The sequence below is a fragment of the Papilio xuthus genome, unplaced genomic scaffold, assembly GCF_000836235.2.
Source record: "Papilio xuthus unplaced genomic scaffold, Pxut_1.1 DF825017.1, whole genome shotgun sequence".
In the NCBI taxonomy this organism is placed as follows: Eukaryota; Metazoa; Arthropoda; class Insecta; order Lepidoptera; family Papilionidae; genus Papilio; species Papilio xuthus.
This window is the reverse complement of record NW_013533632.1, coordinates 4,029,818-4,057,637: the sequence shown is the minus strand read 5'-3', so window position 1 is coordinate 4,057,637 and position 27,820 is coordinate 4,029,818. Positions and strand designations below refer to the sequence as shown.

General features: G+C 34.3%; 1 protein-coding gene across 1 annotated transcript; it reads left to right on the top strand.

Moving 5' to 3' along the window:
- LOC106126101 (transcriptional repressor scratch 2-like) lies at window positions 1-27,795 on the top strand. Its single transcript, XM_013323565.1, has 2 exons — window positions 1-160; window positions 26,581-27,795. Exons 1-2 carry the CDS (start codon window positions 1-3, stop codon window positions 27,654-27,656), a joined length of 1,236 nt encoding a protein of 411 aa, XP_013179019.1. The 3' UTR covers window positions 27,657-27,795.
- The last annotated feature ends 25 nt before the right edge of the window (window positions 27,796-27,820 follow it).

Here is a 27,820-nt window from a genome sequence, read left to right as displayed (position 1 = left end):
ATGGCCAAGAAGTGGAAGGCGGCTCCTGCGGCGGAGCTGGCTGACGACACGGACGAGGAGATCGACGTGGTGGGCGAGGGGCGCGGCCGGAGTCCCGCGCCTGCTGCCACTGCTCCGGGCCCGTCGCCCCGAGATCCTGAGCCCACACTCCTCTACAATGGTAAGCATACCGTTTTAATCATGTTTTGCCCTAGCCGTTGGAAACATCAGCAGAGACCAGAGAAGACTCCCATATCATCACCCGGATCCAGCAACATACAACGTGCGAGAAGAAGACCAAACACTCTTCCATTTTTTCCTTTAGGTCAGAAACGCAGTCCACCAGATGAGCAGTCATCGACATTTAGACTGTAGCGGGCCCACGAGGAGAACACGTGTTTCATTTTACAACTTAAGTTCTTAGCGCATTTCGTAAAACTTTCGCAAATTACGCCATTTCATATTTTATTTTGTTCATAACAATTCATCAATGCTTTGCCAGACGCGATCGCCTGATATTTTTGCGAATTCATTATTTAAAAAAAATAGACTCTTCATGTTTTATGTGAGTCGATTATACAAATGCTTCGCGCCCGCGACTTTTGACTCGAAATTTGTATTCATTTATTTTTATAAAATTATAATAAATTTTCGTTACTTTCCAAGTAAAACATTTGACGTATATCAGACATGCATATAAAACACATTGAATTATACAAGAAAAAAAGGTACTAAATGCTAGAACTTATCGTTATACATTAGTACAAGGTAAACATTAACACTAAAACATAAAATATAATTGTAAATAAACATCATGGATCAACTAACAAAATATTCATATTTGAGTTACGAAAGAAAATCCTTATATTGATCAGATAAAATGATTAACAATACACCATATTAAAATTTGCAATCGAAAAGTTGCATAAAACGTCCGAAGTGAAAATCAAACTATAACAGAAAAATAAACGCTTGTTGGTAAAAATAATTGGATGAACATTTTTCACCTACATAAAGCGCTCAAATAAGTTTTTATTCGAAAAGGTTTTTAGCAACGCCACCTGCGGAACGTAATTCCAAAACTTTTTACACGCTATATTGAAATGATTTTAACAACACTTCAATTTGATAGAAAAAAAATATACAATTGGTATTTGGAAAAAGTATATATAATCTTCAATTTAATGTTAATACACCGCCACAAATGTCAATTCATTAGGCGTTACCATGTTGACATTATTACGTAAGGCTTCAATACAACAGGTATAACTTGTAGATCGTCCTTACAGAGAACTGTTTATTCGCAAACTAAGTATCTTAAAGACTATTCTTACAGATAAGTGGATTCTTAAATCCACACAGAAATACACTAAAATGATATTCGGAGACTACTTAATGCTTATGCTTATACTATGTTAAAAACTTGATAATAAAAACATTTTCAACTTCAAAAACTTACCGACTTTATAGTTCTAACGTCTTCATTATCGTTTACTCCGGTATTCCTAATGCTGGACATAGTTCTATTGACTGTCATATAGATCAGTTCTCTGGTATCCACATCGTAGGTACTGTTACAACCTGATCAAAGGTCCGTTTAAAGGTCTATCTACAATCCTACGACCTCTCTTTGACCTCTGATTCTGACATTTTCACCAATGCTACAGTTTAAGTCCAAGCTCATTATCTGTCTGTGGGAAAAGTCACAAGTAACATATAAAATCATGACTGGATGTCTGGATGGATGGATAGATAGATGGATGTTTCAAAATGGTTGGAGTAACTACCTTTTCAATACGAACTCTTAATAATAAAAACTTGATCGATACAAACTCTTAATAATAACTAACATTAAATGCGAATGTTTAATATATGGATGGATGGATATCTGTTAGAAAGTAACTCCAGAACGACTGCATGGATCTCGATAAAAATTGGCATAGATGTGAAACGTAGCCTGGAAAAATACATAAGTCGCGGGCGACAGCTAGTAATGAAATAAATTCTCATTTGTTTTAATAACACGCGGCCGAAGTCGCGTGCTACAGCTAGTAATAATTATAAAACGAAAATTAACGTCCAAGTTGTGACGCCAACTAAATCGGTCATAAACTGTGTGTCGTGATATTGTCTGAACGTTGCTGTATCATTTTATGAGGATCTTACTGATTTACGGCATCAGGGACTGTTGTGATTGGATCAAACTTAAACGAGAGGATTTAAACTAACCAAATGTATCGGACGATTACACATTTAAATCCCATTTTCTTTATGTAGCTTTCTATTTTTTCATTATTCTATATGTAATAACTAACCTGCGTCACCGTCCGCGTAGAATTTTTAAAAAAATAATACGTGTTCTTCAAGACTATGTTCTACATCTGCGCTAAATTTCATTACAATTCGTAGAGCCGTTCCGGAGATAACTTCAAACAAACGTGCATCCATCCATCTAAACATTCCTATTTGTAATATTAGTAACAAGTAAGATGAAATATATGATTATGATAAAACAATTAAACACGATAGTTAGTTTTTTACCTATAATTTTTTATTTCCTCTAATAGCTACCAAGTGTTATAACTACACAGAAAAAGTTGTCGTTAATTCCTCAGCGATAGTTTTCCTAGAAATCATTAAAATTTGATAATAATCGTTTTTAAACGATACATTCATATTTTAAAAGAAGTAGTGTAACACGGCCAGTAGCAATTTTTATATTGTTTGCATTACGTAAATCTTATAAATGTGAATGTTTGGATGGATATTTGTTACTACGTATTTCCATAAAGGCTCTGAAATTTTGATAGATGTAACTGTAACATAAAGACTAGTAAGTTGTTTTTTAATACTGCGCTGACAGAGTCACGGCCAAATCGTAGGTTTCCTCTTGCCAAAATATCTATACGAAAAAAAAGTTTTCCATCTCTGTTTTTCTAGAGAATCCGAGAGACAGCATGTTTATGTGTAGGTTCATTGGCAGTGAAAACGCTGTCTATCCCTCTCGGTGACAGACAAGATTCGATAATTTATTAACGCTTTTAAACGAACTTCTTAAGATGTTGACCGAAAATTTTACTTTTATCCCCTAAAAATATAAGATCTTATTTTTTATTCATTCTTTTAAAATCATTGTATAATTAAAAAAATGCAGAGTAATTTTGTTAAACTTCATTGACTGATAAATAATATTTTCCTAAAAGTATTTGTTGGGTTAAAAGTCCTCACCAAGTTTCAATGAAGCACTTGCTACTTAAAGGAAAGTTTTTATAGGTCCCATTTTACAAAGCTTAATTAGCGGGAGAGCACATTTCTTGCAGCAATTGTTTACGCTTTCAGAACCGTGAGCATGGTAAAAGAAATCCTTTAAATCAAATAAATAGTTTATGTAAACAAATAAATATTCTAATACGTACTTAAATAATAAATTCCTACACATTATATTGATTACAAAGACACGTATTTATGTTGAGTAAACTAAAAGTAATAGAAATAATGCATTAATTATACATACATTCCTGTTTAACTATGCAGAAACACTATTAGTGCAATGTAAAATCACGCAGTGGACAGCGGCCGCGAACACGTCGTAATTAATATCATAATAATGTAATACTCCCTTTGAAATAACGTATCAAGCAAATTCTAATTACACAGACGAGAGACTAAGCTTTTTGTCATGTATGCATGTTTTAGGTATTCGGTTGTTAATCAACGCGGCCGATATCTCCCCTAGATATCCCCTTTGCAAATTAGAATTCGGACATGACGTTTTAATTGCACTCCCATTAGGTAATTCAAAGCGGAAACACGTATGTGTACATGCACCGTACTTTATATACACAGAGTACCATTGAGCTTTGAAATGAATCGGTCGAACAACCACACGAGAAGATGGCCCCGGGGGTTCGTAGGATTGTGTGCAGTCAAAGAATTAAATTCACTTCCCAGCTTAGTATCGTATAACGTTCAGCAGTCTTATTGTTTTCAGGTTCAGCCTCTGTAATAAAACTGAAAAATATAATATATTTACGCTATAATTTAGCACTACACAAGTTTTTGATATAATTAAATTCTGAGCTTTGACAAAACTTTTCACCGAAGTGGGTAGGAAATTAAAGTCCCTGAATGTAAACCGCTCGCCGGAATGTTCATTTCGACAGCAAATCGGATTACAGCGTGCGTTTGAAATTGTTTGAATGCAAAGTATTATAGGACTTCAAATCCTCTGAAATTACCTGTACCAAACGCTAGACTTCATAAAACATTTAACATTCAGTTGAAGACTCATTGTTTGTTACTATATTTCAGTTTCATTTATAATATCGTTGAATATTTTTAATTTAAAAAATTTGGAAAGTAAAGTTCCACACAAGTATATCCGATGACTTTTTAAACTAATATCTAAGTGAATATTCACCATCGATATTTTCCACGTTGGTGTGCTCTACTCGAAGGTCTGGTTGCCTTTGGTATCCACTGTGGGCGTAGTTGACAACTTTTTAATCAAAAATATTCTCTTTTACCTAACATACAGGCGCTTCATCGAAATATCCGTACCTAAATCTAATCACAACTTTTCCTTTGAACTACGGTTTATATAAACGTCCTTTTATATTTTGTCTATATCATGTTAAAAATATATCCATAGGTTTGTAAATGTCAAATTAAAATGATGATATTTTTCCATTGTCGACAGAATAGACTGAACATTTTAAAAAATAGAAAAAAACACACAGCTTTGATGTATTTTTCCCTTTGCACTGACATTTTTAGGACATAACAATAGGCTTGTCGAAATCAGTGAACTGTAGACATTGCTACGCGGTGTTTCAACTGTTCGCTTTGAACACAACAAGTTAATCTACGGTCTGTCGAATACTGTTCCGATTTTTTGACACCCAGTGAAAATGTCAACATACATATGTGTATGTCTATATGAGTAACAAAACGTTGTATGTTCCATTATGTTAAGGAACATTTGCTGTACTGATTTTCGTCTGTCGTGAATGTAAATTTATACGAATACAAATATTTATTTACAATAACAAATTAGAAACAACTTAATTACATAAACTTAAACGGGCAGTGGTTTAACGAGTTGTAATTTAGACACAAACGATTTTCCAGTTGAAGCGTTTCGATTACACAAACAATATTTACTCGAGCTACGACGATGAGTGCGCGTCAACCTCGTAGTGCAACCAAATTTGAATCTCTTTAATCAGTAGTGCTTTCGTATTCAAAAGGAAAATGTAATACAAATTTAAAATTCACTGTGAATAAAAGACTGATTGGTTTGCTTTCAACAAAGATTGATCGACGCAATCAACAAAAGCTTTCCATTGTGGACATCCAATTAACTTAAAATGTAATACAGTAGAAGTAAAATAATGATATAAACGAATATTGTATTCACGCGGGGTGAAAGCGAGCTCAATTATTCTCATTTAAGTGCCGAAGCGATATCTGAAAACATTTTTTTCGGCTGGTTCGGCTTTGGAGGTCGTTTCAGTGAAATGAGGGTCACCGCTGTTATATTGATTTTCTGGCTAGCCCGTGCCGGATGTAACCAATTACACCGCGGCGCGGTAGCACTAAGCTACGCGCCTGTGGCCAGATATCTCGCATGTTTTACATACTACCTACGCGTGCGTTAGCGTCTCACCTTTCATAGCCAGGGCTTCACTCGAAAAAACCAATTTCACATATAAGGCAGTCTCCTAACTTGACGTCTTTAGGAACAAATTACATGATTATTTTATAAGAAATCGAAAATTTTATCCAAGACAATCGCCATATTCACATCCAATCGACAAACACTACTATATTACGACAATTCATTATTATATTAAATTTTCTTTCCATTTTAATAAGTGTTGCCGTTAGTAACAAGCAGTGTTATAAACCAATAGATTACTGGGACGTGTGCATGTAACGTATTCGCTATTCTGAAAATAGACAGAGAATTTTAGACAAAGGACGGTCTAATGGTTACAGATACACCAACCTAATACAATCCCGCAAGACTATACGTTCATTTCATACTATACACCGCAGGAAACCTCGTTAACGTAGGGGCGAGCGGGTCCCGAGAGCGCATCGGCCTACTCGAGATATTGTATTTCTAGCCCTTTGATTAAATTGACGCAATCGATTCTTGCGGAAATTCGATATCTATTCATACTGAAATTTGTATATGATGAGTCTACACCATGTTGCCAAGCGATACCTTTATTACATTTACGGGATCGTAAAGAACACTTTGATGTTTTATAATTCTCGTTATAATATTTCACATTATTTATGTTGCTTGAAGTATGTTACTGTTCTTGATATAATCTTCTTACCGGAAGTAACAGATCATGTACTATGAATATTTAAGATAAAAAAATCGTAAAGCTGTAATATGTCATAACGAAGTTGAATGGAACACCCATATTTCACTTTCCCAATTCCAATGTGCCTTGAGTTATTTTTAAGAGTTGTTCTTTTACACAAATCAATCTTAACGGCAAGAACTTATGCTGCGATACAAAGTTATTGGCAAACGAAATAAATCTTTTAGAAGAGTCTCAAAAGGCCTGGAATATAAATTCGCTAAAAGTATTAGACCTCACCACGAAAGACTAAATTTAATAAAAAAAATTCTTCGCTAATGCCGTTGCTCGAAGATTTATTTTTTATCGATTCCTAAATTATTATTAGATGTATCGTTTTCTATTGTTTTTAGATTTTTTTTTGCGTTTTATATTTTTATTTACGTGCGACACAAGACAGGTTAAAAAGCAAATCATAATCCTATAAAGAGGTGATAATTTAAAGCATGTTTATGGCTTCGTAGCGTATAGTTTTCAAGTAGGCTATGTTCAAATTTTGCGGGAGGCCGATGGAGCCGCATGCTATGACGTCATTTTGGCGCAATACACATTGTACCACTGCCAGAGCTACCCTGACGAAAACCAAGCGATCTGGCATCGAAATGTATCCAAGAGTTATTTCTCACTTTACTTACATTCGAACCCATTTCAACTTTGAATAAGTTAAAATATGTATTTTTAAAATAAATTTTCAACTGTATAAAATAATATTTACATTTAAATAAAATCTGTGAAAATTTTAATACTTGTCGAATAGCAATAATTTTGCAAATATTTATTCAATTGTGGCGAAAAATTTTAAACTCACAAAAAGATCTCACATTAAATATTGAAAATACTATGAATTGAAAACAATTTTTTATATAAAACGAAGCCATAAATGGTGATAATTGATCACTGAGCATTGTTCAATGTATTTCCACAGAATGTCTGACACTGCAGATATTTATGCTGTAACAAAGTTACCGCCTACTCATTTGTGTACACGTAAAAGTAGGTGACAACTTTTATCCGATTATTTTTACTTACACTTTTATATATGTAAATCTCCTCGTACACTTTTATATATGTAAATCTTCGTAACTAATATTTTTTGTAGTATTGCGTAGACACAACGTTGAATCAACGACGCGAGATATTCAAAATGGTGGAACAACTTGAAAGTTGCAGCGTCTTTTCTCACGACGATCTTGATCTCTATTACTAAGATAAGAAATATTTATTATAAACAGTAATTAAGTAAGCCCGTAAAAATATAAACGAAAATGTCATAAGCTTAGTTTTACCTATTGGCTACACAGTATCAGATTAATTGACATATTGAAGTTGAGGGTAATGTTTGTCAGTTGCTTGGTGTGTTCATGTTAGGTAGCTGTCAGTGGGGAAGCCTTTGTGTCGATCGAGAGTGGTCAAATAAAGCGATACGGTTAGCGAGGCGATCGACAAAGGCGAATTTGAGGCGAGGGACGCCATTCTAGACAGCTAACCAGTCTATTGTGAAAATCTAAAGCGTTTTGTGGAACCCGGTAACGCTGGATACTTCCAATTCTACTTTAATTCAGTAAGTGCAAGCATCAAACGTTGATTTATTAACTACTTAATTAATTTAATAAAATATTACACTTGGAATAATATAAAAATTAAAAGTAAAAATCCATAGACCTGTAGATTTTTCTTTATTAGTATCAATTAAAAGTGATTTGTGACATAATACATTTTGATAACTTAAAACCCGCCCTAGGCTAGCGTGGTTGCCTATAGCCTAGTCACCCCTAACATTGAGTAGGCTCCGAGCGCAACGCATGCCGCTTTACAATCAATCCTCTTAATATCCAGACACTTACGGATACCGGACAGCTACGAGTACTCGTGATAATGTCATCAATATAGACAATACTGGTTATGAATTCATCAACAACACGCCCATCTATTATGTATTCCAATCAATTGTTCTGTGTATTTCGTTAAACGTTCATGTTTCAGTTTCGAAAGCAAAAAACATGTGATCTTACAAAGGATTTTGCACTGAATTGTTTTTTTGGAACACAATCCCTATTAATCACTTAAAAGGCTTTGCACGGCGCGATTGAAAGTCAATTGCATTTCGTCGCAACCATGCGGAAATATACAATCTACACAGATAAATAAAATCGGTGTGTCTGTATGTTATAACAAAATAAAATTTTCGTATTGCATGTACATAACATTAACAAGATTGTTTTAATTTTTTTATGTCTTTTTCTGCCTGTTCGCAAGTTCGTTGTTGTTCGCGAACTCCGAAGCGGGTGGACAATTTTAATAGGTCTTTTAATAGAACAAAGCTGATGTATGCTGGATTAACATAGGCTTATTTCATTTTAGGGATTTCACAAAATATGGAACCGTCACCCGTATTAGCATGGGCTTTGATAATACAGATAGTTTTATTAAGAGATAGTTTTGTGTTGAATTGCTCGTATAGATTTTGCCAGTTGAAAAAATATTTTAATATTTGTTTCCACGGACAAAGCTGTAGTCAACAGCTAGTTTGAAATAAAACTAAACGAGGGACGGTCCGAATGCAGTGTCGACTTGCCTTTGAGGGGATTAACGCAATCCAGCGCAATAGCGGCCACTAATAAATTAAGTCAGACAGTAAGCCAATGTAATTGTGGACTGTGTACAAAGCACGCTTACAGTAATTGATATTTGCTAGTCTTAATGATACGTGGAACTAAATTGGAATTCCTAATTGTGAATCTTACATATCATAAGTAAATAAACAATTATAAAATAGTTTTGAACATAAGATTTATATAACTTGATGGTAACCTAATAAGCTGCGTATACACTTAATTACTAGAAGGATGGAAAGAATTTACATCGCAGTAATGTGGCAATAATAGCGTTTTTCTTCACTTACTCGTATAACCTACGGTATTGTCACCGACTTCTGAGCAAGAAAATTGCGTAGATGAAGTAAAGTTTAGTTAAAAGTGTTGAATAAATTCAGAAAATTTTCACGCCTGTCTCTGCCACTTGTCTAAGTACTAATAAAGCTCTTAGAAACTATTAAAGTTTTAATTTTTCCACCCTTGTTTTATAAACTCAAACTAAGATTCTCTTAAGAGGTTGTACAACTGTGTACCATACTCGTATATGTCTAATGCTCAGAGATAAACAGCCTTTTCGTAGCGTCCTTCGTCTTCACATCTTTTTTATGTCGAGTAAATAGGAATTTTTTTTTTTTAAATATAAACAAGCTATTAAAAGCCAAATTCAACAAGATTTCTCGAGCATAAATATAGCAATATTACTTAAGTAAGTGACTTACTGAGAGTAACATAATAAAGACAATATCGGAAATGGATTTTAAAATAAAACAGAAAGAACACACGACGAATGGAATCGAACATTCGAAAAATAGAATAAAAAAATTCCTTCTCCATGTTTTGCGAGTTCGTTGCGCATCTAAACCGCAAATATGGAATTAATTCTTTTTGAAAAACTCGGCTTCATCGCGACTGTTTTATTTTCTGACCACTTTAATTTGAAGCTTTATTTTATAACATGTAAATAACATGTGTTATTTCAAAAAGGCGTTTCATCGTTATTATTATAACGATGAAACGCCTTAGCTATACGAGCTGTCGACCGCGACTCCGTCCGCGCAGTGTTAAAAAAACTTATTTAAAGCCTATGTGGTCTTCCAAATTATGTTATGCATCTATGCCAAGTGTCACTAAATTCCATGTAGCCGTTCTGGTGATGCTTTCAACCCTCCATCCATCCATCTATCCAAACATTCGCATTTATAATATTATTCTAAGTCTTACTATCTTTTATAGTAATCAAAACATTAAAGGTAAAGGTTAATAAATGTGGACGATAAAAACCAGGAGTTCCCCGGCGGTCTAATTAAACAAAAAGAACATCCATTTATTAAGCAATGTCCAAACTTTGCAATAATCCAGTCGCCCATAATTGAAATGTATTAAGCTAAACAAGGAACAAAGGTGAAGGTTGATACAAATCCTACGATACGATACGAATTAAGACATAAAGTTATATTTCAGTTGCAAACTTTCCAACGCACACGGGAATCCGCAAAAGCGTTTCAAAATAACTAACTCGTAGCACACATGCTACGAAAACGTTTCCCTCAAGGCCTTTAGTATGAAAATTATTCATTTGTTATATTGCAACGTTAAATTAAGCACTCGGATATTAATATTGTCGGATGTTAAAGTTCGAGATTTGTCTAAAGCTGTCAGTTGAGTTGGGCCAACTAAATGCATCGCTTCTACCGGAATTCACGTTTGCAAGGACAAAGTTAAACCGGTTTTCCACGTCTCCCGTGTTCACCTGATTATACAGTGTACTCCCCTGCGGTTATTTAAAATTTCTAAGTGATGTTTTCGGAGGTTAATTGTTTATTTTGGTTGTAGTGTTGTTTGCTTGTTTAATTTGCAAACGACCGTGTAGATATATTGCTGGTTTTACACAATATTATAGTAATGTTGTCACGCGTGTAAAGGATAGTTAGGTTAATGTTTACTTTAAGTAATTGATGTTTCGTAAATTGTGAATCGAAGGGTTTACAATTTAAACTATTTTATTATACTTTATCGTTTAAAATCTTTTATCGTTTAACTTTGCTTGCGTTGTAAACGTACGTTAAAGAATTTAATAACTTCGAATATTAACTAAAGAATAATAAATTGTTAGGAGAATTCTTTTCCTGTATACAAATATCCAAGAGCGAAGATTCCAGAGACATAGTCTTGATTCCGCTACGGTTGAACATGCAGGTATGCAAGCTTGCAACATGGAATAGCAAAAATACTTTGCTCGCTCACCGTTGGAATAGCAAGCTCCGGGTGGTCGGGTCGAGCTAGCCTGCATATTCTTCGGTCACATTTTACTTTTATCAAGATATTTAGCAAGAAATTAATTACGTCTTACACTAATAATATACTAAATACGACTGTTTGGATGGATATTAGAACATAACTTCAGAAAGTTTGCATGGATATCGCTGAAATTTGGTATAGATGAAGAGTACAGTCAGGAACAATACGTTTACTACTAATTAAGGTTATTATAAATGTACTTGTAAGTATATAATGTAACACAAAATGCTTAGTCAGTCTTAAATACTACGTGTAATAATTATTGCATAGACCAAAATAGTATTTTTAAAATAAAATGTATTTCGCTCCATTAAAAGTTCTTTGAAAGGCGGTAAAATATCTATAATTGAAGCCTGAATAAGACTTCCTGACAGCTTTTCTATCAGCAAATTAGCATCCTTTCAGCATTTTAAAAATATATTTCGTATTTAAAAAAATCTCAATGAAAGCATATAGGTATTTTAATAGGATTAAATTTTTGTCAATACAACATTGACGATTTTACAAAAATTGTGTACAATCACAATAATGAAAAACAAATTAATTAATCGAAAAGTATAAAAGCATGTTCCTTGTACAGAGCCGAATGAATTCACAAATATGTATATTTTGTAAAAAAACTTTAAAGTCCGTTTGTTCTGATATCTGACAAAATTATAAGTAGTTGAAATGTATCTATAAGTCGTTGAGAATCAAATCTAAGACAATAATATAATAAAGTCAATAAGTTAGCGTCGAGTGACAGTGTTGTTTTCCTCTTAAGATCCGACTTGAACTCGGCAAATTGAAAACTTGAGCCCCTTTCATTTCCAGTATCCTCTTTCCACCACAATCTTTAAATGAAATCGAATTTCAATAACCGTCACTGGTATTATTTAATAGAAAATCATTTTAACAGAAGTCTATTCTCGACATGAGAGGCTTATGGTCTTTTCAATAACTTTATAATAAAATTTTCTTATTTTCCTTCAACATTACTTTTAAGATGTGTAGTTAATTTTTATAAATAGAAATCAATACATGTTTTTATCTGTGTAGTATAAAACAATTCAAGAGTAATAATAAATTGATTTATCCTTAACGAGTAACGCGCGATTATTTCTGGTCCAAAAAATCTACAACTAAATAAATAAGTGATTATATAACGAAATAGATGGAGAAATATCTTTTAAGCTTCTTTACAAATATACTATACACCTTGTTCATACAATAATCCATTGAAATACACATCTGAAGTATCCATAGTAATCAACCAAAGGAAATTGTAATTTGCAAACGGTTAAGCGAAACGTGAAATTTATCAATTAAGTTCAACATCACTCCCGCGTGTAGATCCAACAATGTCTAATTTTGTGCAAACTAACGTTGCACTAGTTTGTGTTTCTAGTGGCTCTCTATTTATTTTCTGACCGTACCTCAGGCGATAATAATTTTGCTTTAATATTCGCACATTTCCCTATTAAATCATGGAATTTCAAACTTAAATAACATAGTGAGAATGGGGTGTTCTATTAAAATACCAACCGTACAGTTCTGTTCAGTTACAGTTCAGATTAATTACTTTATTTGGGATTTGTATTGTGAGGCGAAGTTAATTCAATGTCTGTGAAGAATCATTTCGTTACAAAATGATTTACTGAATGTCTTTCGGAGATATTTTAAAACGATCTTATCTCATATCTAAAAATTAAAGTAGAAAACTGGAATTAAGATTTTTATACAATAAAATAAAAAGCCATTCAAACTGGGTAGATGTGAGGTTAATGAAAAAAATTGAGAAATGGGCTAGTGTTTTTATCTTCTCCTTTACTTCCTTCGTAGAGATGTAAAAAATATTTGCAACCGCCAACGTGACTTTCAACAAGTTCTGTAAACAAATGAGATTTGAATCAATAAAAACCTTGCCTCTTATTGATTGCACAATAATATAATCAAGTTATATCCTATCTCAGTGCTAGTATTAACAATTTATTGCATGCGACCTCGCGGATGTCAGATTGTAGAAAAAAAGTCAAGGTTTAAAATGCCGACATCGATTGACAAGTGATATAAGTTAACTCTCTTTAACGTAAAACTAGTGATCAAGAAGTCAATAGGAATATACGCATAGATTTAAAAAAAAACGCTTACCTTTCCAAGTCAGTTAACTGCGTTAGCAAACGTTGTACGGTTTTTACCAAACATTTTAGTCTCCAAATATAACAAAGGACGAGCACCGACCAGTCTCCAAAAAATAATATTTTTCAAAAACAGATCACATATTCAACTTCACAAACACAATTGAAGCGATGCAACACCTGCATGCCTTTATTTATTTAGTCAATTATAAAAAAATACGTTTCAAAGGAAAAAAAATATGGCTTTTTATTCGTTATTCCTGTCAGTTTCTAATAAATAATGCTTACAAATATAAATAAATAAATATATGTCTTTTACAGTATTATCTTAACTATTCTGAAATAGATCGCTTTGGGTTTTTTTTTCTTATTAGACTAACCTTTTCTGAAGTAAATAACGAAGTACATAACAGAATTTCTTCACATTAAGTTATTAGTTAACATTTAACTTTATGATACTTTACTTCCAAGACTGTACAATCAGAAAACTTTGTTAAAATTAGTCACAAGACATGAGTATCAAGATCCATATCAGTGATACCTTTCACTAGGTTTAAATTAATTATTTTGAATAGTTAAGTTGTCGATACTCTAAACATATCATCATACATATTATACGTACATACCGCAGTAAATAAAACTCCGTTGCAAACCAATTGCGGACCAATTACGCAAGTACCAATATATATTTTAAGTAAATACGTACAAGTTAAATTGAAATGTAAATCGATTGAAAATTGAAATGAATCCGGCACTGTATTGCTTTGAGGTTATAACAAATTTACAATCAAACAGAATTTTTGCATGTGCGGTTGAGTCTCCGTTTGGGCAATATAATTTATTGCCTATATTTCAAATAAATCAAACATTTTACTCAATTCAATAATTGAGTTTGTGTTACAGACACAGCAGTTATGCTTTTCAAGGGAAAATTTGTTATTTTAATTAACATTTACTTATTTCTTTTCATTTTTGGTGATTATTTTTAAAATTAATCTGAATCATTAGTCGGAAAATGAATATATATACCGTGAAATATATATGTAGAAGACAAGTTTTATTTAAGTACTAGCTAGAAACCGCGTCTCCGTCGGCGCGGATTTACAAAAAAAACTTAATTAGTAGCCTATGTTCTCTTCCAGGCGACGATTTACATCTATGCCAAATTTCCACGAGATCCATCGAGCCGTTCTGGAGATACCTTCTAACAAACATCCGTTCATCCACTATCCAAATATTCGCGTTTATAATATTAGTAATATTATATTGTAGCGCCATCGAAATTCAAAGATAGTTTAACACTAAAAGCGATCATTAAGAGTGAGTTTTTAAAAGAAATAAAAACATCGGTGGCGAATTACGCTGCCGGTGGCGCAGCGCTCAACTCCATTTTATTGCTTTAGCTTCATTACCGCGCTGTGAAAATACTTTCCAAGGGGAATCAATTGCGGTACAACACTATTATATAAAAATATAGAATAAAATACAGTAAGAGTTCAAATACAAATTAGTTTGCTGTGAAATGAATGTTTACTACATTTCTTTTAACTATACAAACCTAATATTCTTAAATTAGGTATTTTAATGCAAATACGTATGCTAATCGAATGCAAGGAAATACTCAAATGTTATGTAAGGGTTCTTAACTTAAAATTCTTTCACATCTTAATCATGGTAACCGCCTGTTTTAATTTATTATAAATAAAATATATTTTGTTTTTGAATAGAAAATTATTTGCCAAGACGCGTTGCGACGATTCGAAGAGATAATACACATGCTCCGCGTTATTCAATAGGAACGGGACACACATACAATATTCTGGGGAGTTGCGTTACAACAGCACTTAGTTTGGATCGGCGTCATACTTGTATTGCTGTCACCGGCAAATAGTGTACGCCAACGCCCGTTTGTAATTTGCCCTGGTAAATCGTAGACTATGTAAATTGCATATTAAACTTCCACCTTAATGTAACATGACATTATTGAGTAATTTTTATAATTGCCGTTTTATTGGAAAGCTGGTGATTTTACTGATTGACAGACCGAGATTTTGACTTTAAAAAAGATACAGCCGATGAATTGTTACCTTTACAAAATGTCCAAATATATATAATCGAAATACGGATATGATAACCTTATATAATTTGCTTTGTTCTTGCAATTTTCCGGGGAAAATTAGAAACGGGCGGTGTACACGATTTGCCGGTGACGTTGCCACCTAAATCGGATCGCTCGAGTGCGGTGAGCCCACGCCCGGGTTCCTAAGAGCTCTACTTAATTCTCAAATTATAGCGGCTCCGGCACCCGCACCCCGCTTACCCCCCGCCCTCGCGCCAGCTTTGCGACAGTTCTCGTGTCGGCCGTCCGTTAAATTGTTCACGTTTATCACACTCAAGTGTTCTTGTAATTTTATACGGTAAAAAAAATAGAAAAATGTTTCAGAACTCCCGCTTGTGTTATTCCTTCTTATTAAGATACCGCCTTCGAGTTTCAGTAAGCCGGCTTGTTCATATCGTTCTTTTGCTTGTGAAGTTTTTCTTGCATCTATTTGTTCATGCAATAAAAATATTTTCCTCAAAAGATCTAAATCTGTCGACGATGACAAGTAATGTCATCAATGCGACGATGGATACCAAGCGATTCTATTTATTCGTATCGGTAGAAAGTTAAAAATAAGAAAAAGAAAATATTATGCAGAATATTAAATAAAGAAATACATGTATATGTCTGCACGGCGAAGCGGAATGATGTTTTCGCTGAGGCAATTTTCCTTATGTGCCAAAATTTATTTTTACTAACAGATGTTACTAACTTGTCTCCCTGTTCGTGAAGGCACTGGCTGTGACATGCGTCATACTTCTACATATGTACAGACGGATTACCGGGAACATGTTCGTTAAGGCGTAAAGAAGCATCGGAGTGTTATATTTTAACAGTTTGAACGCAAGGGGCAAAGTTTATTTGCAAAACAAGCTAAACTGAGGCATTACAAAATTGATAGTGTTGAAATTAAGTATCACATTTTTAACATAGGAGTACAAAAAAAACAAAAGGTTCTTTTACCTGTTATTATAATACAGGTTGACGATATGATGTAGAAATTCGGATAAAGAAAATAAGAAACAAATGCCAAAAGCAAAGTGACTAGTAGGTAGCTAAATAAATAGCAAAAGTATGTCAAGCTCTAAGATGCCTTTTACGACATTGAAGGAAGAGTGGGTACAGTGCAAAAGTGGAGCTCCGGCAACACTTAGAAACCGTCACAAAAGACAATTTGAAAGAGCGGTTGCACTTGCAGTTCGATTGGAAAGTACATTGTATTACTTGTGTACTTCACTTGAGCAATTTATTGAATGAAACAAATTGGTTAAGAGTTCAACGTTGAAAATATACTGTATCTTTTCTTTTGTTGTTTTTGTATATAAGTGTTATGTTATTAAGAGTTCACAGAAGTAGAAATAAATCTATATGTTTCATTTATAGCATGTTTTTCTATAATCTTAGCTTATAAGAAACCAATCACGATATTAAATAGGTTAAAACAATAATGAATATTCAAATCCTTTATGTAGATCCTAAGCTTAGTGCGTTCTAATAAACATACTATAGCTTTACATCGTTTTTTTTAAAGTTTAAGAGCGTCATATCTCTTAATATTATTCAGTCATTTACATCTCTGACGTCCTGGCTGCCTTCTCTCCGTTTACACCGAATTTCAAATTAAAATCAAAAAAGCAATTTTAAGCATACATGCTCTTTTGCAGTCCTCTGTAAAGGATTTTAGGCAGTTTGAATTAATTATTTTAGTCTCATCGTTATTGCTTAGATAATATGTTAAGTATTGATCTGTTCTTAAGTTGATATCTAAATAATATCCAGAATATCAAAACAAACAGGGGTGATACAATTCCCCAAAGAGAAGTCAACAAACCATAAGTATACGTATAGTTAAGTCTTTCATAAGATTTGGTAAACATAAATTCAGGTTTCAAGTAGTATTTATTATACAAAGTCGTCGCAGTATTTTTTGTGCAGTTTTAAATATTGAATTTATTAAGGAGTTCAACGAACTCTGAGTTATACTGCATGCTATAGTCTTCTATACACGTAATTATATAATTTCCGTTTTTCTTCTGTGTCTTTTCCATTCTCAAAGTTTTTCAATAGTTTATTTTAATATAGAGATAACTAACTTTATAGTAACAACTACAGCACTGTACCTGGCCCCGGCTGCCCGTTGACCTAGAAAGCTGAATCATCCCTCCGTAATAAAGAGCTCGGAATATCGCCTTATCCTTTTCTCACACGCAGCGAGAGATAGAGATAGCTAATACTCGTATTAGCGATGCTACAATGTTACTTATAAGTACTTCTTTTAATATACTTAATGTAACACATTTTTTAATACATTTTAAATTTCCCTGCATTTTAATAGCAAAAACTCAGCAATTTCTCACATTTACAATATAATTGTGTATTTTAAGGTACAAGGAAAACACAAAATATATTAAAAATATAGTTTGAATTTCAAATAGAGACTCTTCGGGTAAATCTAATATGATAACTATGTTTGTTACCTTCTCGTAGCGAGAACGACAGTAAGTACGGTGGAAAGCAGACAAGTGTACACTTAATCGTGAGAAAATACGGATGCGGTGCCAGCTGCGAGACGTTTCCACTTGCCAGCGCGACTGTACCTCGCGTAGCAATTACCGATCGTGTAGAAATTATACTACAAAAACACTTCCAACGAAAACTTAGTCCTACACCTTGTTAAAAAAAGGTCTGTACACATTGTCACTAAAAAGATTGATTTTAATTCAAGTACACTGAACAATACAAACAGATCACTACTATTTCCGCCGCTCATCCAATGAACTCTCATAATGGCTAGAGGATCGTCGGTCCCTTTACAAGCCTCAATGCCCTTAAGAATAAGAGTAAGGTTATATTGGCCGTAGCCGCAAACTATCTTCTAGAACAATTTTTACTTAATTGATGTATTTATTAGCATGTTAGTAAATTATTATTATTATTTTAAAAATTAAGCGAAAATATTTTGACAAATATTATAATAATTAATGTTAAAATTTATTTTATTAATGTTCAAATAATTCTGCTAAAAAATTCTCCTAACTGTCGTTCACTAAATTTAAAAGTTATACTGTATATTAAAAAAAAATTAGGTATAGGTATTCAATCATTTATAATAAAACTAGCTGTCACACCAGACTCCGACCTCGAGGAATTAAAAGAAAACTGAATTAGTAGCCTATGTGTTTTTCCAAACTACATCTATGTCAAATTTCTTACATACATCCATTTATCCAGTCATCCAAACATGCAAACATTCGCATTTGTAATAAATTGTCAAGAGATTATGCAGAAAGAAAAATATTTTTTAAAGCAGTGATATTTCCAGCTATCAGTTACATCATATTGTAGAGTACACACGCCGCAGGGTATCCGACGTACGGCGGTAATTTTTGACGTGGGAGAGCGTGCACGTTCTGATTAATCGAATTGATTTCTCGTCTCCCATCCGCAACTGTTCAACTGGACCGTTGAAATTGATTTTCACACCAGGAGGGACGTCACGCAGAATATATCCGATGCTGTGCGACAACTTATTAATTGGCAAAATTGTTACTTCACCGTTCAAATATTGACGAATATCAATTTTAAAAATAAACTTTTTGTGTGGAAAATTTTTATTGCTACTTTTCAATTGGAATTTACGATGAATCATTTCCATACTACACAAGTCTGCCATTGCATGTATTATCACGAAGATCCAAATAAGAGAATCGGACACATGGTATAGATATATGTATTTCTCAGATAACAGAAGGCGTCCTGCGAGCAACGACTTCTTTTGTGTTCGATCCGACACATTTATTTAATTCAGTCCCGGTTAGAATTTGTGTGTGCCGGTACGGTTTTTTTTTTCGTTAAAAATTCGTAACTTTGTTCCTACAGTGAACACGTAATGGCAGTTTTATTGTTCCTCCCGTTCCGCGTTTAAAGCACTCCACGTTTTACGTGATTTTCCATTGTTTGAAACTTTAAAACTGAAATAACAGAGTTTCAAATAAATCTTAATGACGTGAAAAAGGTGAATTTGTGTTTGAATTCTACAAGAGCTAAGGTTTCGTAGGTCGCTTGCTTTTGAATCAATCTACTTACTTACGAGTATTAAGCGACTGGGTACCGTGCGAAGGTACGTCAACAACAACGCTATAGAGGCGTATTCCCCTCTTTGGCGGGGTTATGGTAAACGGGCCTTGGGGGGTAGGGGAGGGGTAGGGGAGGGTGGGGGAGGGAATGGGAGGGGAGGGTTTGCGGACGGCGGGGGAGGTGAGGAGGAGGGCGCCCCTGGGGTGTGTAGGGGTCGAGATTCAACTGGTGCAATGCGGCGTACCCCTCCGCTCATCCCACTGTCCGGGTTTGTTTTGCTATTGTATCCGCGGCGCACAGTTGGCACGCTACGCGTTGATTTTGTTGAGTTTGTTTTCTACCAGCGCCTTTAATAAGGATAGCTACGGTATTATTCAGTTTATTTATTTCTTATTTCGTCCGCGACGACAGTTTATTGTGATTAACTCGTAATCGAGATGTTTGTGGCAATTGCATCTAATTTTGAAGGACTTTTCCAACCTTACATATATCCTGGATTTATTAACACAGGTTAGTACGCTAACATTTACAATTTTATTGTAATATAATTATATATCGTATAAATTACATTGAGAAAACAAATCAAAATTCCTAGGTCGAAAAAGTGTTAAAATAATTGCTGCAAAGTTTGCGAAAATTTAATGTCGCGCCACCTTTTACGAGCTATTATTCAACTTTGCCGGTTAGTTCGTTAGTAAGTTTGTTAAAGTGAAGTTTTGCAAGGTTTATTTTAAATCGTGGAACCGCATATCCGATATACATACTTTTGCATCCCACACCTTATTTTTTAAATATCTTATCCGTGATTTAATATAAAAAAAATCTACCTGTATTCGTTTATTTATCATATATAAAATAATAAATGATTGCTTTTTAATTCAATAATTTAATGACGGTTTTCCTACACGACTTTTCATAAACAAATACTTAAATTTAATTTAGTATGTAGCAGTAAATATTTTAGTTTTTTTAATCTTTTAATATCTTAGTTTTATTTCATAGTAATATAATTAAAAATGGATGAGGGGGACTTCCAATCACAAGCCCGTTATGGATGCTTAAATAGAAGTCCCGGCACAAATATTAGTATGTACCATATTTATTTAAGCAATAAATCATTTTTCATTTTCATTTTCATATTAAAAATTAATTTCGATTGTAAGATGGATTTGAAAATTTAATTTGTCACAGCTAGCTATACAATTAAGCGACGAAAATAATAATAGAGAAAAGACAATTACAAAGGCATTAATAAAAGTAAAAATAATTGTTCACTGTTTTAAAACGAGGCTAGTAATTATATCTAAATAAAACTTCGAATAACATCGTAACTAATAATTAGAGTAGGCATGGAATATATAAACACGGTGAACGATTAAATCTACGAATTAAATATGTATCTAATAAATCTTAATTATTGTGTGGCTTACTGAAAAGTTTAATTACAATATTGAAAGAAAAAATCGTTAATAGGCAAACTTTATACCACCAACGTTTTCCTCTCTTCCTCTCTGTCTCTTCTATACATTATTGGAATGAATTAATTTGTTCGTTCTTCCGTCTCTTTAGATTCAAAACAAAATCGCATCAACATTCGTTAAAGAATAATCAGTGCATAAAATATAGCAAAAACAACTTTGAAATAACAACGAAAACATAAACACACCGGCTTTCATAAAGCTGTATGAAGCCCTTCAGGGTTCAGTTCTGTAAATGCACCCATTGTGAGTACGCAAATACTTTTGAGGAACAAATGTTCAGAATTTCAAAGTTGCCGCATTTTATGTAAACAACATGTTGAACTTGTGCTCTCGCTGTGCGGCGCGGAGCAACCGCTCGACTCAAATATGTATGTATAGGTGTGCGAGACGTGAACCGCTGTGAACTGCATTAGCATTTTAAACAGGACTATATATATGTATTTCATATTTAAAGGAAGATAGATTGTTTTAATAATTAAATTTATATTTTCCCGACTGAGAAGAGCATCATATTTATGCGGTGGTAAACATCTTTTTGTACGCTAAGTCGAATGTTTTACAACCCCGTGTTGCCAGGTTCTTACTTCATAAGCTCATAATAGCAAACCTTGCCTAACAGGTTGTTTAATTTGACAAATTTAGCTCGGAATCAGAATATCGGAATATCGAATAGTGTGAAGAGCTGAGTACGCCTCAAACGATTTGGCAAGCGCGAGCCGTGCGAGATAGTTGTTCACAGTATCTTTACATATGTGTAGAATTAAAAAAGAACTATTATAAGTAAACCGAATTAACTAGATAGATTTTGAAATAAAGGAAATTATACAGGAATATATCTTTTACAAAAGATGTGAATCTTTTCTTAAGCACTCGTGCTACCACTATCTCGTAAGACTCCACTTGATTCCCCTTAAATTCCTGTGAACATTTAAACAACATTCCTTATGTTTCAGTTTACTTGTTCAATTCTTTGCACCTTACGTGAAAGCAGCTTTTGCTTTTCAGTTCCTTTTATTTTCTTACTCATTAACTATGTTTGTTTATCTAATATTATAAATTAGACGGCTTAAAGGATCTTGAAAATCTTTTCTTTATCTTTATTTTGAATGCATAGATTTATCCCATTGCAAATAAAATATATATAACTATGTATTACAGTTATAAAGAAATTTTTCCTTTGTAAAACAATGTTCAAATACTCGATATGAATTTTCAATCGGACAGTTTGAAATTCATTCCAAGGTATCACGTTCGGGATATGCAAATATAAAACTGTGATAGGAAAGGTTACCACTGTCATTTTATACCAAAGTTAGTTGGTTCCACGGTCACTAAAAAACCGATTGTAATAGCAGTATTGAGGTATAATGAAAAAAATAGAAATATACTAACACACAAACTGCATACAGCTTTTATATTTCAATTAATCTTTATTCAAAATATCATTAAAAAGGTTCCCGCCTGTCTATAAAGTTTGATAAGACATAAATTATATATATGTTTCTATCTTTTGTAATAAACCACTTAAAACATAACTCAACTTAATCATTTATCAATAAAACTAACAGGATTCGGCAAACAACACATGCAAAGCGATTAAAACTCCATAATTGATTTTCGATTACCCAGTCCTGTCGGCATTTGTTTTGCAAATTCATCAATTTCATTAATAAACTCGATTGCTGATGGAATTTTACAATTTAAACCACAAAAGCTTTTAATTTTAACATTTACGTTTGCAGGAAATAACTAGGGTTTAAAGCGAAATGAAAATCATAGTTTTACTGTTTCAAAATAATATTATTGTCACAAACGGTTTATATGAAACAATTAACGCTTGCATGAACTACATTTTGAGAAGGCTTTGTTCCACGAAAATTCAAATGTAAATAACGTAAGAGGGATTGTGGCAAATTATTTACAAGAGTATATTTCACTTGAAGCCTTCAGTAAAGCCGCTTACCTTCGACGCGTTCTAGAAATGCCGTGCGCACACCTACGCGATCACTTACATTGAGAAAGCTATAGAATCTGGTTTTGTAATGTTCTAATAAAAGTTCTAACCACTATAAGCAAAGGAATAATACGTCTGAATACAACAGAGTTTCGAGCAATGGCAGACAAAGCGATGCGAGGTCCGTTCCATTTGAAATTTTCCTTCTTTTCAACAAAAGTTTCGTTCATTTTTCATCAGGGTGGGCTCGATAAAAACGACTATTACGCTTAAGCGCCTACTGAAAGGGCATTAGCCTGTCTTTTTCGGCAAATTTGGAGAAAGAAAGATATAATATTCACAACGACGGACTCCAATTTACGTACATATATTCACTTTTGACCCATTTTTTAACAGATGTGTTTTATGAAAAATATAAAAAATAAGATTTAATTGTAAATCTGAGAACACTAATATTTTTTTATACAAATTGTTTATAATATATATTAAATTATTAAATAATTAATTCAATTAAAAATACAAAATTACCACATTCAAAGAAATAAAGAAAATGTAAAACCGCCACTAATTAAATTTTCTTAGACGAAATTAGACAGAGATTAGTGATTTACATCAAAGATACTTCTTAGCTTTAGAATAAGTACAAAAATAAAGTCTATGCATATCATTGGAAATTTTGATCAGTTTTGCTTATAATGTTCACAATCCTTATTAATTTCTTCTAGTGCCTCTTTAATTATTACAATAATAATCGAACATAAATCGAAAAAAACATCTTGACAATTGCTATAGTCTACAACAGACATAAGAAGCGTTGATATAACTTCTTAACATTTCCCTTTGAATGCTGAATTGTTGTAACATGTATAAAAACGGACATTATGCAAAAAAGATATATAAAACCCGCGACCCAGACAGTTATAAAATTTACAGATTTTTCTTTATTTAAATGCGATCTCAATCGTATGCCAATAAGTTAGAATTTCCATTTTGTGCAGTCCTGGCACAAATATCTCGCTGTCTCTGTCAATATCGACCTCGTTTTAGATTCCAACAACCTCGCTGTACCTTAACGCTCTTTAATATTTAGTGAACTTATAAGAACATGTCCTTGATACGTATTTCGTAATACGTGTTTTATTAAGAGTAATAAATATAAATGATTGCCGCACTCAGAAAAATTAAGTGGAGTTAAAAGAGTCCCTTGGCGACTATTTATGTAATCATTAAATAAAAAATTGTTTGTATACTAGCTTGCCTCATTTCAAGGCTATTCATCGGACGTTGTAAGGAAAACAATAGCGATAAATGGACAAAATATATTTAACCTGCGCATTTCCAAAACAATACGATCAAATTTACTGCTGCGTCACAAATGCTCGCCGCGGTCTCGCTATTGGAATAAATAAGCGACACGGATTTCTGTTTATTATTCTATGAAATGCAATCGTGAATCAAAAGTGGTTTACAGATGGATTTATTTATTGTTCTGTTTCACAAACACTAGTATTCTCACTTGTAGATAATTGGTTTCATAATTGTGATAAACAAATATTTTATAAGGATATACTCGTGTAATTCACTTTCATATTGAAAAATAAATTCCTTTTAAGTACATGTATTACTCGTTTCTTTTCATTCACGTTTTGAATGGCAGCTGCAACCATTTATAAACAAAATAATAAAAGATATTTTTTTTTGTCATCGCTAAAAAAGGTACTTTTGTGTCAGGAACGGCATCTATTTTTCTTTGTCTTTTCCTGAAAAACTACATTAACTCTTAACTATCATCATCTTCCTGTTCTTATTACAGTGACGTAACGTCTTCACATCAGATTTTCCTCCACCATATCGATCTATCTTCTAAGTCATGCCACCGTAAAATGTAAAACATATAAACATATGATTTATAAAATGTTTTTAAAAAGAAAAATAGTCATTAATTCTAAAAATATGTCTTGTTAAATTTTCATTTCAACGTCTTACTATGTTTCTAATACTAACCCTTATTTAAAACATATAGTTATCTCTGTTTTGTCAAATATATAGACAGGGATGATATGTTTTACAGAGAGATTTTGATCTCAGAATACAACGATTAGAAGCGCTCGATATTACGTTGTGGGGGCAACGCTTGTATCGTGTTGTCGCATCGGCAAAATGTGGAGTTTCGGATAACAGGCCTCGTATTCAATTAATCGAATGCCGCCGGTAAATAGAGGCCAGCATCAGCCGATTTGTTTGAACACCAAAATTAACTAATGACTCGTTAAACCTATTTAGCAGTTGCGATTACTGCTGACTAAAATATCTGTTTTATTAAAATTTTACACAACAATTTGTGAAATTAGTTATTATGTTCATTTCGCTTTTATGAAATACGATGCTTTTAATGAATGTGATTTTGATATATTTGAGTGGCTAAATAAATGCTTTCATTTAATGAAAGCTCTAGAGAGCTACAAATGAGAATACTACAAAATATTAATTATATTACGTCCTTTGTCCAAATAAAAAATAATTGCCATTCATTCCATATTCAAAAAATAGCTATATAATTTATGTTTTTAATTTAATTTATTTATTAAGTTTAAAAATTGCTTTGCATTTAGCTTTTGCGAATATAAATATTTCATAATGGTATAAGATGAAGCTCTGCATTCGTAACTCGCCTGACTTTTAGATAATACTTTCTTAAGATTTCCGAGAGGGTATTTTTGAACAAATGTACAGATAGATAAGTACAAATGTAATCCGCGCACAAGAATATGGTATCCATTGTACGAGGTAACTGTTTCCATGGCCTAATCCCCAGCTGGGGAGCGAGTTTCATTTACTTTATTCGCTCAGTTGTAATCTTCTCTATTCGCAAAGCTTATGTCATGTCACTTGGATTTCTATTTATATATCTTTTCCTTTATTATGTCGACGGGTTAAGTGCTCCGTCTGATGCTGGCTTAAGTGCTCACAACACACGAGTTCACTTCTATGTTCTCTTCCTACCTTCATTTAAGTCAGTGACAATTCTAATAATGACTTTAATTTCAGAAGAATTTAAATTATGACATCTGCATTGGAATACTTGTTTATTCGACTGTTGTTTGTTTATTCGGAATGTTTGAATTACTCCTAAAACTTATTTGCAAAAATTATTGTTTTGTTTTAATTTATAAAAGTTAATAACAGTTGTAGTTATAATTGTATATTTCACAACAATTTGTTTAGTTATTTTCTTATCCATTTATGGGTATGACGGTGATGCAAAGGTAGCGCTTGAGCGTAAAACGACAATTATTTCCCTTCCGCACTTGACTTTTTGAAAGTGACTTGGTAGTTAGGGCATTGCAAGGAGCGCTACAGGTTGTGCTCTGCGCCACAGGTTGCCTGCAAGTTATTAACGACGGCCGCGGAGCTCCTGCCGCGCACCCTCCGCACCCCTTACGCCCCAGCCCCTCACACCACTACTGAAGCAACTTTCCTGTTGACTTGTTTATATTTTTGCGGCAGCTTCTTACAATTCATTTTATAAAAGTTTACTCTGGGAAAAATAATTAAATCATATCGTTAGCACAAAAATTTAACACTTTTTTTGTTTGCAGGATACACCGACGAGCAGCCTTCCACGCAGTTTACGGCACAGCTTCCGACCGAGGTGAGGCCGGTGTTCGGCCCCGGCCCCGCCTCGCAGCCGGCGCCTCAGCCTGTCTCCTATGCCCTTCTACAACTTTCCACATCCGATCCGTCTCAACCGTCTTTCCTCCAAGTACAGCTCCAATCTTCGCCTGTCTCCCCCCCTCCGCCACCGGCGAGCGGCAAGTCTCTCTCCATGTATTACACAAGTACGGGTGCAATATTATCTTTGCCACCGAAGAAGAAAGATATTTATCGCCCTTACTGCCTCGGAGATCATGCGTTCCTACACCGTGCAGAAGAGGATCTCAACGCGGCTCATGCGATACTGGATTTGAGTGCGCACGCTGTGTTTCTATCCACGCAGCCGCGCCCCGAACCGGCACCTCCTGAGCCCCCGCCTGCGGTTCCGGAACCGCCGATTCCGGAACCGCCGCCGGTCGAGCGACCTCGAAAAACCATCGCTTACACATACGACGCTTTCTTCGTAAGCGACGGTCGCTCCAAGCGACGCAACTTCGTCAACGCCCCGGAGGAGTGCGCCCAGCTGCCCGAGCAAAAGTCCAAGTACACGTGCAACGAATGCGGAAAGCGGTACGCGACCTCATCGAACCTTTCGCGGCACAAACAGACGCACCGCAGCCTAGACTCGGTGGCGGCCAAGCGGTGCGGCGAATGCGGCAAGGCGTACGTTTCCATGCCCGCACTCGCCATGCATGTCCTCACACACCAACTGTCGCACGTGTGCGGCGTGTGCGGCAAACTATTCTCGCGGCCCTGGCTGCTACAGGGACACCTTCGATCACACACAGGCGAGAAGCCCTACGGCTGCGCTCATTGCGGTAAGGCGTTCGCCGATCGCTCCAATCTCCGTGCGCACATGCAGACGCATTCGTCCGATAAAAACTTCGAATGCTCGCGCTGTCATAAGACATTTGCACTCAAGAGCTACCTCAATAAACACCAGGAGTCTTCGTGCGTACGCGACGACGAGGCAGCGCCGGCCGAGTCCTTACCCGACCTGTCCGACGCCGCTGCTGAGTAGTGACTTTGCCTCACCACTCGAGACGCATCTTGGGACCGTAATCTCTGCCGTATGTTTTACATATAAACGTAAAGTATTATAATATGAATTTAGCTTGTTAGAATTATATTAAATGTACAATTGTCAATAAGAAGAGGTCGCGACCGGCGCCGCAGCCGTCGCTA